The following is a 12,973-nucleotide window of genomic DNA, read 5'->3' as shown; positions in this document are numbered from 1 at the left end:
GGTGACTTTTCCTCAGAAAAATACAGTTTTCATCTCGAGTCATTTGGCTCAACAATTACCAGAGGTAAAAAGAAAGCCTCACTTACAGCCCAGACATTTTTTGTTCACGAACAACTTCTTGTATCTAATATATTATCTTCCCCTGCAGGTAATGCAATTTCTGCATGCAGTAATGCAACTTCTGCATGCGTATTCATTTCACATTTTAAGGAGGCAAAGCGTGAAGTGGACTCGGTGGACTGGCGTGTCTATTACACGTTCAGCCTTGCTACTGGGGTGAAAAATTGCATCAGTAGCTGAAAGGGTCACAGCAGAGGGAGCTACATGAGATTTCTCATCAATGCCAAATTATCTTGGTATGATACCTGGATATAGTGTTGACTACTGCAAAGTCATTTTCAGGTTTTTCTCATCGGTGATATAATAACTAACACCTTCCGGTACATCTTAATCTGTTGCCACTGAAACATTTCAATATATATAAAAAAAAATCTATTGTGGTGCCCATTTATCACATCAACATCTTATTGTGATAAGGCAAACAGACTTACTGTGTTCATGTCCCTGGGTTGACAGCAAGAAAAAACTACCAGCTAAAAGCTGCAAGCAAAAAGGAAAACGAATATTCTCCAGCTTAAGTAATAATGCTTTTGGTGAAGCATTAGAAAAAAAATCATTTCTGATGTTATGACACCTTGGCATTGTTTAAGGCACACTGTTGAAGTAGTACAAGCATTTAAGAACCTGATTATAAAATGACTCCTATAAAAAAGCTAGCAAATACACTTAATCGATCTGGAATATACTCCAGATCTTTTATTTTCTACATTTTTGATAATATAAAGGGAACAGGCCTCATCTGGGTATGAATCCCTGAGATGTGGAGCTTTTTATGAAAATTAATGTAGCTCCCTAAACAGTTAATGAAATGCTTTTGTTAAACCCCTTGAATTAGTCCTCACTTCAATTACATATTCCACTTTTGATTTAAAAGCCACTATACAAAACTGCCTCATTGTCCAAATACGGCTGGACAAGCACTGCTTGCTTTGATAGAACAACACAGATGTAGTGCACCTGTGGGTAGAGTGGGTCATCTACCAGTTGGAAAATTGGAGGATTCCTCCTTTCCTGTCAATGTGTCAAAGTATTCAAGATACTGAATCCCCAGTTGTCCCTGATACATTAACAGGTGAGTTGGGTGTGTGTGTGAAGGTAGATAAAGGCAGTGTATGAATGTGTGAAGTACTTTGAGTGCTCAAATTGAGAAGGAAGGTACCTCGGATTGTGCTTATTCTAAACAACAATCACTACAGCTAATGCTTACCCAGCATTCCTTTCTCTGCATTGGACAGACACAGGTCCTTTTCTGCAGACGGTAGAACAAATGCAACCACAAAACACTCAACTCCATCAGCCATTAGAGCCAGGCCCAGCACTATGAAGAGCATCCACTGGAATTTCCCATGACCACATTCTTCCATGATGTACTCATACTGCTCAGATAACTCCTCTAGATCAGATGCTGCACTGCTACCTGTTTGAGGTTTAGCCCTGGAAGAAGCCATGAAGACAAAAGAAAATGTGAATCTTTGATTACACTGAAAACCAGATCTGATTACACTGTCCTGAATATATAATAATACTGTATACTTTATTGATCCCTTGAGGAAATTACTCTCTCTGCAGAGGGCGCCCACAAATCAGGCACCCGGGGTGCAGTGTGTATGGACGCTACCTTGCTCAGGGGTACTTCAGGGTAGCCATTCAGTGGATTCAAACCCCCTACCTTCTGATCATGGGGTGACCACGCTACCTACTGTGCTATCCCTGCCCTATATCTGGTTATTATTGCTGTCACTCTCAGATATGCTATCATGGAAATTATTAGGTTTTGTGCCCAATTTTTGAGTTTTTATTTTTGCATTCCTGTATTTACAGTGTTTTGACTTTTTTTTCTTATTTAAGCTTAAGCCTTTCATGCATAGTGGTCACTACAGTGGACAGCTATTCAAAGGCTGTTTTCTTGTACTTGTGTCAGTGTTGATGGTATACTTTGCACATAAACCACTACACTGGACACTGATGTGTCACTCCATACCCTGCCACCCACTGGTCGTTTAATGTTACTATAGATGTATGACGTGTTTCATTGTAATTATTGTTATTTAACCTTGTCATGCATGAATTATGACAACCTCAATCAGGATTATTTTCTCAAGTACTTTATTCACCTTTTCATGTCTAAAGATGGATAAAAATACTTAAGAAAAAATCCTAATTGAGGCTGTCATAATTATGCATGAAAGGGTTAAGTAACGTTTAGTTTGGGGGGGGGGGGGTGCTGATTTTAATGATATACTATTTATTATTACAGATAAACTTAAATAGTAGTATATTCCCTCTGCAACATTAAAGAAATACGCACAATAATGAATCAATAATTATAATCCAGTATTATATATGATTCTGCATTTTAGTTCAGACACTTTCAGTATATTTTGATACTAAAAAATGTACACTAATATTTAAACAGACTGTAAAACAATTATTAAATATAAAACAAAGTTTAAACTCTAGTGCATTGGCCCTTTTTATTTCGTTTCTGCGATATGGCACAAACTTGTAAATCCATTTATGACTGATCCATTTTTCAGATTTCCTGAGACCCCTCACCACCAGCTACCACTCTACAGTGAGAGTGCCCAGAAACATTAAATATGCAGTGCCTCACCATGCAGCTCTCTGTGCAGCCTTTGTGTCATCAGGATGTGGAATCCCTTGATATTCTCCTTCATACATCTGATCCTCTTCATCATGTCCTTCAGTCACATCACTTGCTGCATCGTCTTCCTGAAGAGAGTAGTCTCCTTGGTTGTATATGTTGTTCTGGTAGTGGTCAGCCATCTTGGCCTACTAGACCAGCTTTTCTAACTGTTAATATAACTGTAAATAAAAGGTTTTGTTTGGTTTGTTAATTATGTCAGTTCTGAATTTTAGGGAAAAATATAGTTGTCATAAAATAGCAGTTGGAGTTCTTAGTTAATCATACTGACTTACTACCCTTAAAAACTAGTTTCAGGGTCATTAGTCACTTTACTCCACTTACTGGTTTTTAAACTTAATAGCAAATAAAGGTCTATTAATGACATCACACCATCAGTCTGTATGATTTGCAGTGCAGCCTATTCAGGTGTGACTGTCCCAATAAAACAAAACTTGTCTGTTTCATCAGTAACATCTGCTCCATGTTGCGCTTCTTATGGTGCTGTTAGTGGTAATTCCAAATTCCTGTAAGGTCTTCTCTTCAAAGTTCACTCCTGAAAACAAAAAAACTGGTTAGTTTATTGTACACTGTGACACTTGGAACACAGAAGACCTTAACTACCAAAATATGCTTTTTTAAACGTATTTATTTTTTCTGCTGATTATGGTGGTGGTGATAGTGGTGATGATGGAGGTGGTTACTGCTGATGAGCACTCTGCTCTGCGTATTAAGTTCATTTGTATGACTGTGTTTCCCCATTTGGTTTCTTTTCAGACTTTCTTCTTTATTTTAAAAGTTTGTTGTCCCTTGTGCCTTTCTTTTAGATTTGCTTTCCTTGGCTCATTATCCATCATTTATGGTGCTTTCCTGAACAACTCAGAAATTGGAAATTCTGACTTCCCAGTTGAAAATCAACTCAGATTTGAAGTGAGCTAGCAAGCCAAGATGGCAGCATGCAACATAAACAGTATTAAAACGTTTTTCTTTTTCATCTGTACTGCCACTGTTGTGTATTTTTGACTCACTCAATAAGCCATATGCAGAGCATTGATCAGTCTCTATCCGTAGATGTGTTTTTTAAGCACCAAAACATAAATATTATGGTGTGTTGTTAGTGATAGTGAATTTATCTACCCTGCTAGGAATCAAAACAAAGGCTAGAATGATGGACAAGCTGTGGGTGCTAATAAGACATGAGAGAGGAAAGTGAATGCAGTCTGCTATACTTCACAGAGACATGGCTGCGTACGCAGGTTTTTCATTATTCAGGCTGACAGAGACGCCAAGCTGAGCAGTAAGAAGAAACAAGAAGACATTGTAGTGCTTCTTAATGAAAGGTGGTGCAATCCAGGACATGTGCACGTAGGAACATCTCTGGTTGCCTGAAACTGAACTTTTAGCTGAGGCTATTATTTACCACAGGAATTCTCCTGCACTATTAGTGAGCAGTATTTACATTACCACCATGGAGCAGTGGCAAGCGACATCAGTAATAATATTATTATTATTATTATTATTATTATTATTATTATTATTATTATTATTAACTTTATTTATAAAGCGCTTTCAAACAAAGTGTTGTACAACTAAAGGGATAAATAAAATAAAAGTGATACATAGCAATACAGGTAAGAGACACAATACAAGTTAAAAACAATAAAAATTTAAAAACTAAAAGCCGTAGAATTAAGACATATAGAAAAATCTTAAAATCTGCTCAAACCTGACAAGGTAGCCAATGAACAGAGTTCAGTACAGGGCTAATGTGCTCAAATTTCCCAGTTCTTGTTAAAATGCGAGCAGCTGCACTTTGCACCATCTGTAGACCTCTAAAACTCAGACGCACAACTGTCACGACCTACAGTGTAGGCATCCAGTGGCATTCATCACCATCAGCGCTGATTTTAACTATATAAATATGACTCCACTCTGCCAACTATCCAGCATACCTTGAGTTAGCAAACTCAACATGGCAGCATTCAACATAAACGCTAGTAAAACTGTAAACGTTTAAGGTTTACTGTGGACTGCAAAACACAGGAAAGTAAAGCCCTTTTTCAATTAGGACCTACTTGGATTGGCTCGAGGTTGCGCTACTCAGCTTCTCATTTACATTTGAGTACCACCTAATGTGCATGGAGTTGTTATAGCAACGTGGCTGAACATCTTGTGATGGGACATAAACACTACAACAAAGGTGGACGTTGAGCTGATGGTATACCAGCTGCTCAGTCTGTAGCTTTTCGTCAGACGGGGACCATGGTGTTGTTTCTGTGCAGCTGTTTACTTCATTGCCAGGTTTCAAAATAGCGTTTTTGATTTTCATAAAGAAAATGCACTCATAACTCATTGACTGACGCCACTGACCAGCCAATCAATGGCATAAAGTCTGTTGATGTCACATTTTCAGATCGCTTGGAACCCCAGCCAGTAGCTGCTAAAAAGGTACCCGGTACTTTTGACCTAATGGAAAACCCCAAAAACCTCATCGATCTGTGCCGAGCTGACCTGAGTAGGTACTAATGGAATGCATACATGCAAGGATTTTATATAGAGCCACTGCCCTCACCCCACTTGTTACTGTTAACAGGACCAGGTTGTGGTACCAGGACCAGGTTAACAGCATGCTCCTGACTTCCTGTTGCCACTCAGTTGTGCTTTGTATGTGCTCTGTGATCCACATGAGGATGACATCAACAACATAGCAAACTACATCACTGATTATATAAATTTCTCTGAGTATACAATTATCCCAATCAGGACTCTATACTGTTTTCTCAGCAACAGGCCCTGGATCACCAGTGACCTGGAGATCCTAGTGAATGAAAAGAAAGGAATCTTTAGCTCTGGGATCAAGGATATGTTGAGAAGGATACAGTGTGAAGCCGGAGCTGAGTAGGTGTGAAGATACCTACAGAGAAAGGCTGGACACCAAACGCTAGCTGCCCTAAAAAGTTAATTCTGTTAGTATTTTCAGTGGGAGAAACGTTTCATCGTCATCCAAGTGAATTCTTCAGTCTCAGGTGACTGCAGGTTTACCCAACAATATAAACAGTACTTTTGCATAATGATGAAAACTAGCACCACTGACTAACAATGGGCCATGAGGTCACTTTCATGATCATTAATATGCAAATTGTCATGACCATTGATCAACAACCACTGACCAAAGCTCATTGATCAATGGCCATGAGTATCATTCACAGAGAGTTGGGGAATGGCTGCAATCACAGCATCATAAGATGGTGAAAGATGTACCCTTAGGCCCCCTCCTCGATTTTCATGTAAATGGCCTCCTTTACTCCCCGCTCAAACCAGTGTTCCTCCCCGTCCAGGATGTGTACAGTCCTGGAGTCCTGGCGGGACAAGTTAGCTCATTTGTGGATGATTGAACGTGTATCAAGATGTTAGCTAGAAAGCACTTAAAGAGAAAGAGCATTGGGGGGGAAGTGCTTGTGCAAATGGGTGGGAATGGGTGAATGAGGCAAGAGGCAATGAGTTGCTTTAAGTGCTCAGAGAGTATAAAAACCAGTCCATTTACCAAACCAGAGTTTCCCTCATCTCCAGTTTAACAGACTCAGAGTTGTTAGCAAAATCTACTTCCTGGAGTAGGGCCATGGGCTCTACCTTCCTACCTATCTCTGTGAGATTCAGCAAAATGCTGCAAAAACAGTGCTTTGCAGTACAAATGGATAATGACTCAAAGCTTACTGCAATTGCAACCCAAGAATTTCTCAAGGGAAAGAAATTATATATTCTTCAGTGGTCAACTGTTTTGAACCCAGTAGAGTTTTTCAGTTTTTAACAAAACTAAATACAAGAAGACCCACAAACAAGCAGCAGTCACTGACTTCAAGTAATCCTTTTCGTCCAAGTCTTTATATTTAAAATTTAATAACCCATGCCATTTTATCATATGGTGTGTACACACACACACACACACACACGTTCAGTGTGCACTCTGTAGCTTTTCAAGGTCAGCAGAAAACACAATGCAAGCCTCTAAAACACTCTACTTCCTGTAAAATGAGATCAGAGGATGAAAACACACACAATTCTCTTCCCCTCAGGGCAGTGGAGAGGCGTCTAACAATATAATATAGAAGCTATCCCTCTTACATGGCAAGCATCCTGTCATCATGACAACCAAAATAAAGATATAAACTGTTTAACTGTGATAAGACACAAACATAGCTATGCTCAAACCTGTGATGACAGATGTGAGGAGAGGGAGCTGAAGAGGAAGCTTCAGCATCAAGCCTAGTCATTTACACCAGATTAATAATGCATCGCGTGTCTTTGTACAGCAGGAAGCCACTACACACACACACACACACACACACACACACACACACACACACACACACAGAGAGAGAGAGAGAGAGAGAGACCCACAGACTGGGTAAAACACACTCTACTGATTCAAAACGGAGGAGACTTTTTTTCCTTCTGACTTTCATTTTTATCTCAATTTTCAACTGTTACTGGTGTCCCACATCTCTATTATCACTAAGTATTACATGTACAGTATTACAGCTTTTTTTATGCACATAAGCATCATTATATATGTGTATAAGTTTAACTTTGAATCTGTGTATGTTGCATGCAGATGATGTACATAGGCAGTTGTATGCAAAAAAAACTACATAAAGTTAATTGAAAGTAAAGCACAGAGAGAAACATTTATTTAAATTTTTAAAAGAAATAGAAACATTGTTTTGTTTTTTGTTTTTGTAGATTTCAAAATAACTGAACAAGGCTGTCACAAATTAAATATTTATTGAATATGTTATTACAACTTCACAAAATTGATTGCAAATTTTTAATAAGCTATTCACTAAACTTGTTTTAATGCAAAACAGAATTCTATCTGGAATTCATTTCATTATTATCATTATTGTTATAATTATTATCATTATCATTATTATTATCATTATTATTATAATTATTATCATTATTATTATTATTATTATTATTATTATTACTACTATGGGGGTTTTTTTACATCATAAGTCCCAGAGTGTCTACTTCTACATGCTTCTCCTTTAACCTCCTAAGACCCGAACTCTTCCACGACATGCATTTTTAATTTCTCTTTGATATTTGGGCATATTGGAACCCGATGAATGTAAAAACAAAGAATTACCAGATTTTCTTTCAACCTTACTTTTGTTTTGAAGAAAATTAAGAGCCACATATGAGGATAGTTGTTTAAAAGTTTGATAGAACAGTAGCAGTATAATGCCCTCGTAAGTGGATATCAGGCCCATGTAGAGCAAAATTGAGTATTTTAATCTAAATAACCCAAAATGTGATGTCCACGTATGTGGATGCCAGGTCCTAGGAGGTTAAGGGTCAGACTTTTTTTTTTCTCTCATTATAAAACTTCCTACTACCTACTACCGCTCGTCCCTGCAGGCAGTCTTTATCCTTCAAGCTCAGATCCTCAGCCAGAGGCCTGAGAGCTAGAGGGTCCTGCAGGGTATCTTAGCTGTTCCTAGGACTGCGCTCTTTTGGACAGAGATCTCGGATGTTGTTCCTGTGATCTGCTGGAGCCACTCGCCAAGCTTGGGAGTGACTGCACCTAGTGCTCCGATTACCACTGGGACCACCGTTACCTTCACCCTCCACATCTTCTCAAGCTCTTCTCTGAGCCCTTGGTATTTCTCTAGCTTCTCATGTTCCTTCTTCCTGATGTTGCTGTCATTCGGTTCGCTACATCTATCACTATGGCCATCTTCTTCCATCTGTCTACCACCACTATATCCGGTTGGTTAGCCACCACCATTTTGGAAGTCCCACAGGATCTTAGCTCAGCCGTTCTTCACCACCATAGGGGCGTCTCCCATTTAGACCTCGTGACTTCCAGGCCATACTCGGCACAGATGTTTCTGTACTGTGTGTGTGTGTGTGTGTGTGTATGTATGTATGTATGTATATATATATATATGTATATATATAGTTTTGGTGAGTAAAATTCTAGTATCTTATTAGTTTCCTTGTTAGCACTAATTAGAGGGCGTCTGTGTATGTGTGTTGCACCTGTATAGCTTATGTATAACCAATGCAAACCAAGCTTGAAAACAATATTTGATAACTTTGTACTGACACTGAGCATTTAAAACAGTCCAAAGCCACAAGGTGGTGTCATGTCGTAGATGCACATATTTTACATACAAATTATGAAATAAATAGAGTGTTTGTGCTGCTCAGTCTGGAATTTGAAGGAGTACTGTAAGTGATTGTGTTTCAGTTTATCTGAAAGAAAAATAACTATACCAAGAAGAGGATAATTGTAATATTTCATATTAAATGCAATAAAAACATTTTTAAAAGATTGCTAAGGTATTTTTTAGTCCAAACCTCAGTTGAAAATTTCTATATTTGGAAATCTTACTTTTTAAAATGAACAAAATGTAAAGCTCTTCCAATCTAAGTCAATAACATAAAGAAACATTCAGAAAAATGACTTCTCTTACCAGGACAAAACGAGTTGAAGCTCCCAGTCACACATCAGATCTTTCTTTAAAATTCACTTGTAGCCTGAAAAAATCTAGTCTAGTCTTTTTGCCCTAAAAATGTAAAGAGCATCAACATACACAGGCACGACTGAGGGATTAGGGCTGGGAGGGATTTACTAGCTGCCCCGTCTCCTCCTTCTTCCTCTCCTCTCACTGCAGCACTCCTCCCTGAAGCCTCCCGCCACATTCACAGTGGTACAGTCCACCTCTGTTGTACAATACACACACGAAGATGCCATTTATTCATCAAAAGGGGAGAGCAAGGGCTGGGGCGTGGGCTGGGGATGGGAAAAGGGATGGGCGTGGAGGGGGTTTTGAAAGAGGCATATGGGTGGCCAGTGAAAAAGGAAATGGAGACAGGGAGGAGGAGGTGATGTGATAGTTGTGTTGACTTAGTGTGAGATGCTTGATAAGATGTTTTCTCTGTGATGATGTGAAAGTCCTGCAGCTTTACAACCATGAATCATAATTCATTTCTTTTTCTTTCTTTCTTTGCTTCCCTACTCGGCTACTAAAGCACTTCTATCATTATGCATTTAAGCATCATGATTAAGTAATGAAGGAAGCACAAGATTAAGGAGGACAAGGAAAAGAAAGAGACAGACATGGCCATCTCTGACCCAGATCTAGATGAAACTATGGAAAAATCGTGAATGGATTTTATCGATAATACTGTCGGAAATCATGAAATGTACCACAAGGTAGTTGGATGTTCTGCATGCTTCTGCTATGTTGAGCCTAAAGACCATGAACATTAGTGCCCTGTTCAGGGAAGTCAGAGAGCTGTATTGTATTGCAGTTATTTTTGCAGTTTTGTGATTTTCAGACAAATGTATTTATTCTGATGGCATTAACTTGGCCTCCAGCAACACTGTGAGGAATCTTGGAGTCACTGGTTGTTGTTGTTTTGTTTTGTTTTTACCAAGATATGTACTTCAATGTGCAAATATGCAGGTGCTTTCATGCATTTGTGCATTTCTCTAAACTTACAAACATCCCATCTCAGAGTGATCCTGAAAAACGAGTTCATGCATTTATTACTTCTACACTGGACTATTGTAGTTGTCCTAAAAACTGTGAAAAACCTTTATTTGTTCCAAAATGCTGGAGCGAGAGTATTGACAGGGCAAAAAAGAGAGAGCATATTTCTCCTATACTGGTAAATTTTCTTTTTCAATAAGGTTTATAGTTGTTGCAATACGGGCTCATTAGGAGTGTTTCTTCCACTCCTCTTTTCTTGATTCAATTAGTGTTTATACACCACTCTGCATTTAATGATTAGTTATTATTAGTCTCTGGCTCTCTTCCACAGTGTGTCTTTTATTTTGTATCCCTCCCCTCACCCTCAGCCATTTGCTGGATATAGCTGGTCTCCCTGAGCCTGGTTTTCCTGGAGGTTTCTTCGTGTTAACAGAGAGTTTTTCCCTCCTACTGTCATGAATGCTTGCTCATAAGGGGCCATCGGTTTGATTTGAAGTCAGAACATCAAAAGTCAAAAGCAAAATATGTTCACAAACAAGTATGTATTCAGGCAATGAAGAACGTCCTTAATCCTGTGTAATGATGATGACATGAATATCATTTTAGAGGCAGTCAACCACACTGGAGAAGCAGGAAGCACATAAAAAATTTAAAAAAAATAAATAAATAAACAGTGGACTGTAATATCATGCCAAAAAAACCCCAAAAAACTCCTGTCCAACACACCTAAACTGCTAAACTAAATAAGATTTCATGGATTGAAGAACAATTTTAGTCAGTTATATCTGGATGTGCCCAAAGAAATTATTGATGGGTATTAGGGTGGTTTGCATAGCTCAAAGATTAAGCAGATGAGTAGTCTGAATACAGGTGTTTAAAAGTTAGATGCTGGCATCTTAGGCCGTAGTTTACCTGCCGTAATTAAGTTTTTTCAAATTTTCAAACTTTTCCAACATCTCGTTCTGTGTATCTGTATGTCCCTGTCTCTGTACTGGAATATCATTAAAAAGTTGGTCAAAGCTGACTCGATCATACACATCTGTCTTCAACCCAGCTTCAGCGGACACAAAGCCAGATTACAAAATGTGATTTTGTCACACAACACATGATGTGATGTCAAAATTGATGTGCGACACAGGCAATATAGCAAGCATAATAGCCCCATTATGCTCTTCCTGAGGTGGAGGATTGTAGAGTTGGCAGCTTCAATACTAGCTGGTGGCTACCCAATTAGAATTTTAAATCTATGTTGCGAATCTTTGTGCTTTTGGATACACTGATCACTTATTTTTGATCAGATGAGTGTGATGCAGCCTTTCTAAGTTTTACACACACATTTGCACTCTTATGGATGCATTGGGGGCAACTCAGCGTTCACAATCTTCACTCAAGATACTTTAGTATGTGGACTGGAGGACTATTGCATTTTTTTTTATGATATTAGGAATTACAGCCATTTTTATACAGTCCACTACTTTCTTAGCTTCAAAAGTAACTGGACAAGTTAAAGGTAAAGTAACAAGGTCTTTCCCTAAAACTTGTTGGAATACTTCGTGGTCATTCCATTTAAAATAAAATGCTTAAGGCTTTCTTATTAAGTAGGACAGATTTTAATAAGAGCCTCAGTCAATGACCCAGCAAATTACTTCATGAACTGGATCCAGAAGGATTGAATTTACAAGATTGATCTTCCTGGTCTGGCACAGTACAGCAGATTTAATTGAATTAGATTGGCCTCGTCTACCAAACAGTGACTGTTCACTTTTACAGCTTAAGCAGACTAAAGTAAATATTAATCAGCAAGAAAGGATGCTGATGTAAAGCTGACTGCTACGCCCCAACCTCTGACAAAGGACCTTTGCTGTGAGGGAATAGTGTTAGTGCCTGCAATGCCAATTTTATTTCCTGACATATCAAAATGTGTTGTAGTGCTACATAGAGAATGAAGGAAAATGATAAAAAAAAAAAAAAAAGCAAATACATCAATTAAAAACATCTTCAAGACACTAAAAACAAAAACAATCAACTATAATACAATAAAAAATAAGGTCATAACATCATACACATAGTAATAAAGTCAATATCTCAAGACAAAAATTATAACTGTGTTTTAAGATGACTTTTAAAGATGGGCAACACAAGTTATTGTTGTGCAAAGGCAATTTATTTATTGCCCCTTATAACTTAGGGGCAGCAATAGAGAAAGCTTTGTACACTTTGAGGTTCTGCTTAGATTTCTGTATATGTACTGGTCAGATGACCTAAGAGCTTGGACAAGAGTGTCAGGCTAAAGCAGCTCGAAGGTAAGGTGGGGCAAGAGCTGCTCAATTTTACATGTTCTTGTCAAAAGACACTCAGTGAGACTTTGAACAAAAGTAAGACAGAAGACTGGCTAACTTCAATATAAAGTGGATTACAGTAATCCAGCCCAGACATCATAAAAGAGGATTCAACTTTGCCAGCCGCCTTAAATGAAAGAAGCTAGATTTAACTACTGCACTGTTTGGTCGAGCCAGGTTTTGCCTTTCTGCATGTTTAAAGTTTGAAGGGACCAAACCAGAACACAAACTGATATTAATAATGGCAATAACCAACTGCACTAAACTATACAGAGCCTCTGAGAGATGAAGAGGAACAACATCATGGGGAGAACCCGAAGGCTCAATATGTTGAATTACATTCTATATGAACGCCGGATTCACAG

The 12,973-nt window shown here is 38.4% G+C and overlaps 1 protein-coding gene across 1 annotated transcript in view; it reads right to left on the bottom strand.

The window, feature by feature from the left end:
- The window catches only part of LOC120730344 (synaptic vesicle glycoprotein 2B-like), a 40,440-nt gene extending 30,934 nt beyond the window's left edge, over positions 1-9,506 (bottom strand). Inside the window, exons 1-4 of the mRNA XM_040026692.1 lie at positions 9,247-9,506; positions 3,110-3,320; positions 2,735-2,946; positions 1,328-1,554 (exon numbers count right to left, since the gene is read on the bottom strand). Coding sequence (XP_039882626.1) covers positions 1,328-1,554; positions 2,735-2,907 — 400 coding nt within the window. The 5' untranslated portion in view covers positions 2,908-2,946; positions 3,110-3,320; positions 9,247-9,506. The remainder of the gene's footprint in view (positions 1-1,327; positions 1,555-2,734; positions 2,947-3,109; positions 3,321-9,246) is intronic.
- Between the last annotated feature and the right edge of the window lie 3,467 nt (positions 9,507-12,973).

The sequence above is a fragment of the Simochromis diagramma genome, unplaced genomic scaffold, assembly GCF_900408965.1.
Source record: "Simochromis diagramma unplaced genomic scaffold, fSimDia1.1 OVJJ01000293.1, whole genome shotgun sequence".
In the NCBI taxonomy this organism is placed as follows: Eukaryota; Metazoa; Chordata; class Actinopteri; order Cichliformes; family Cichlidae; genus Simochromis; species Simochromis diagramma.
This window is presented reverse-complemented; position numbering and strand designations above follow the sequence as displayed.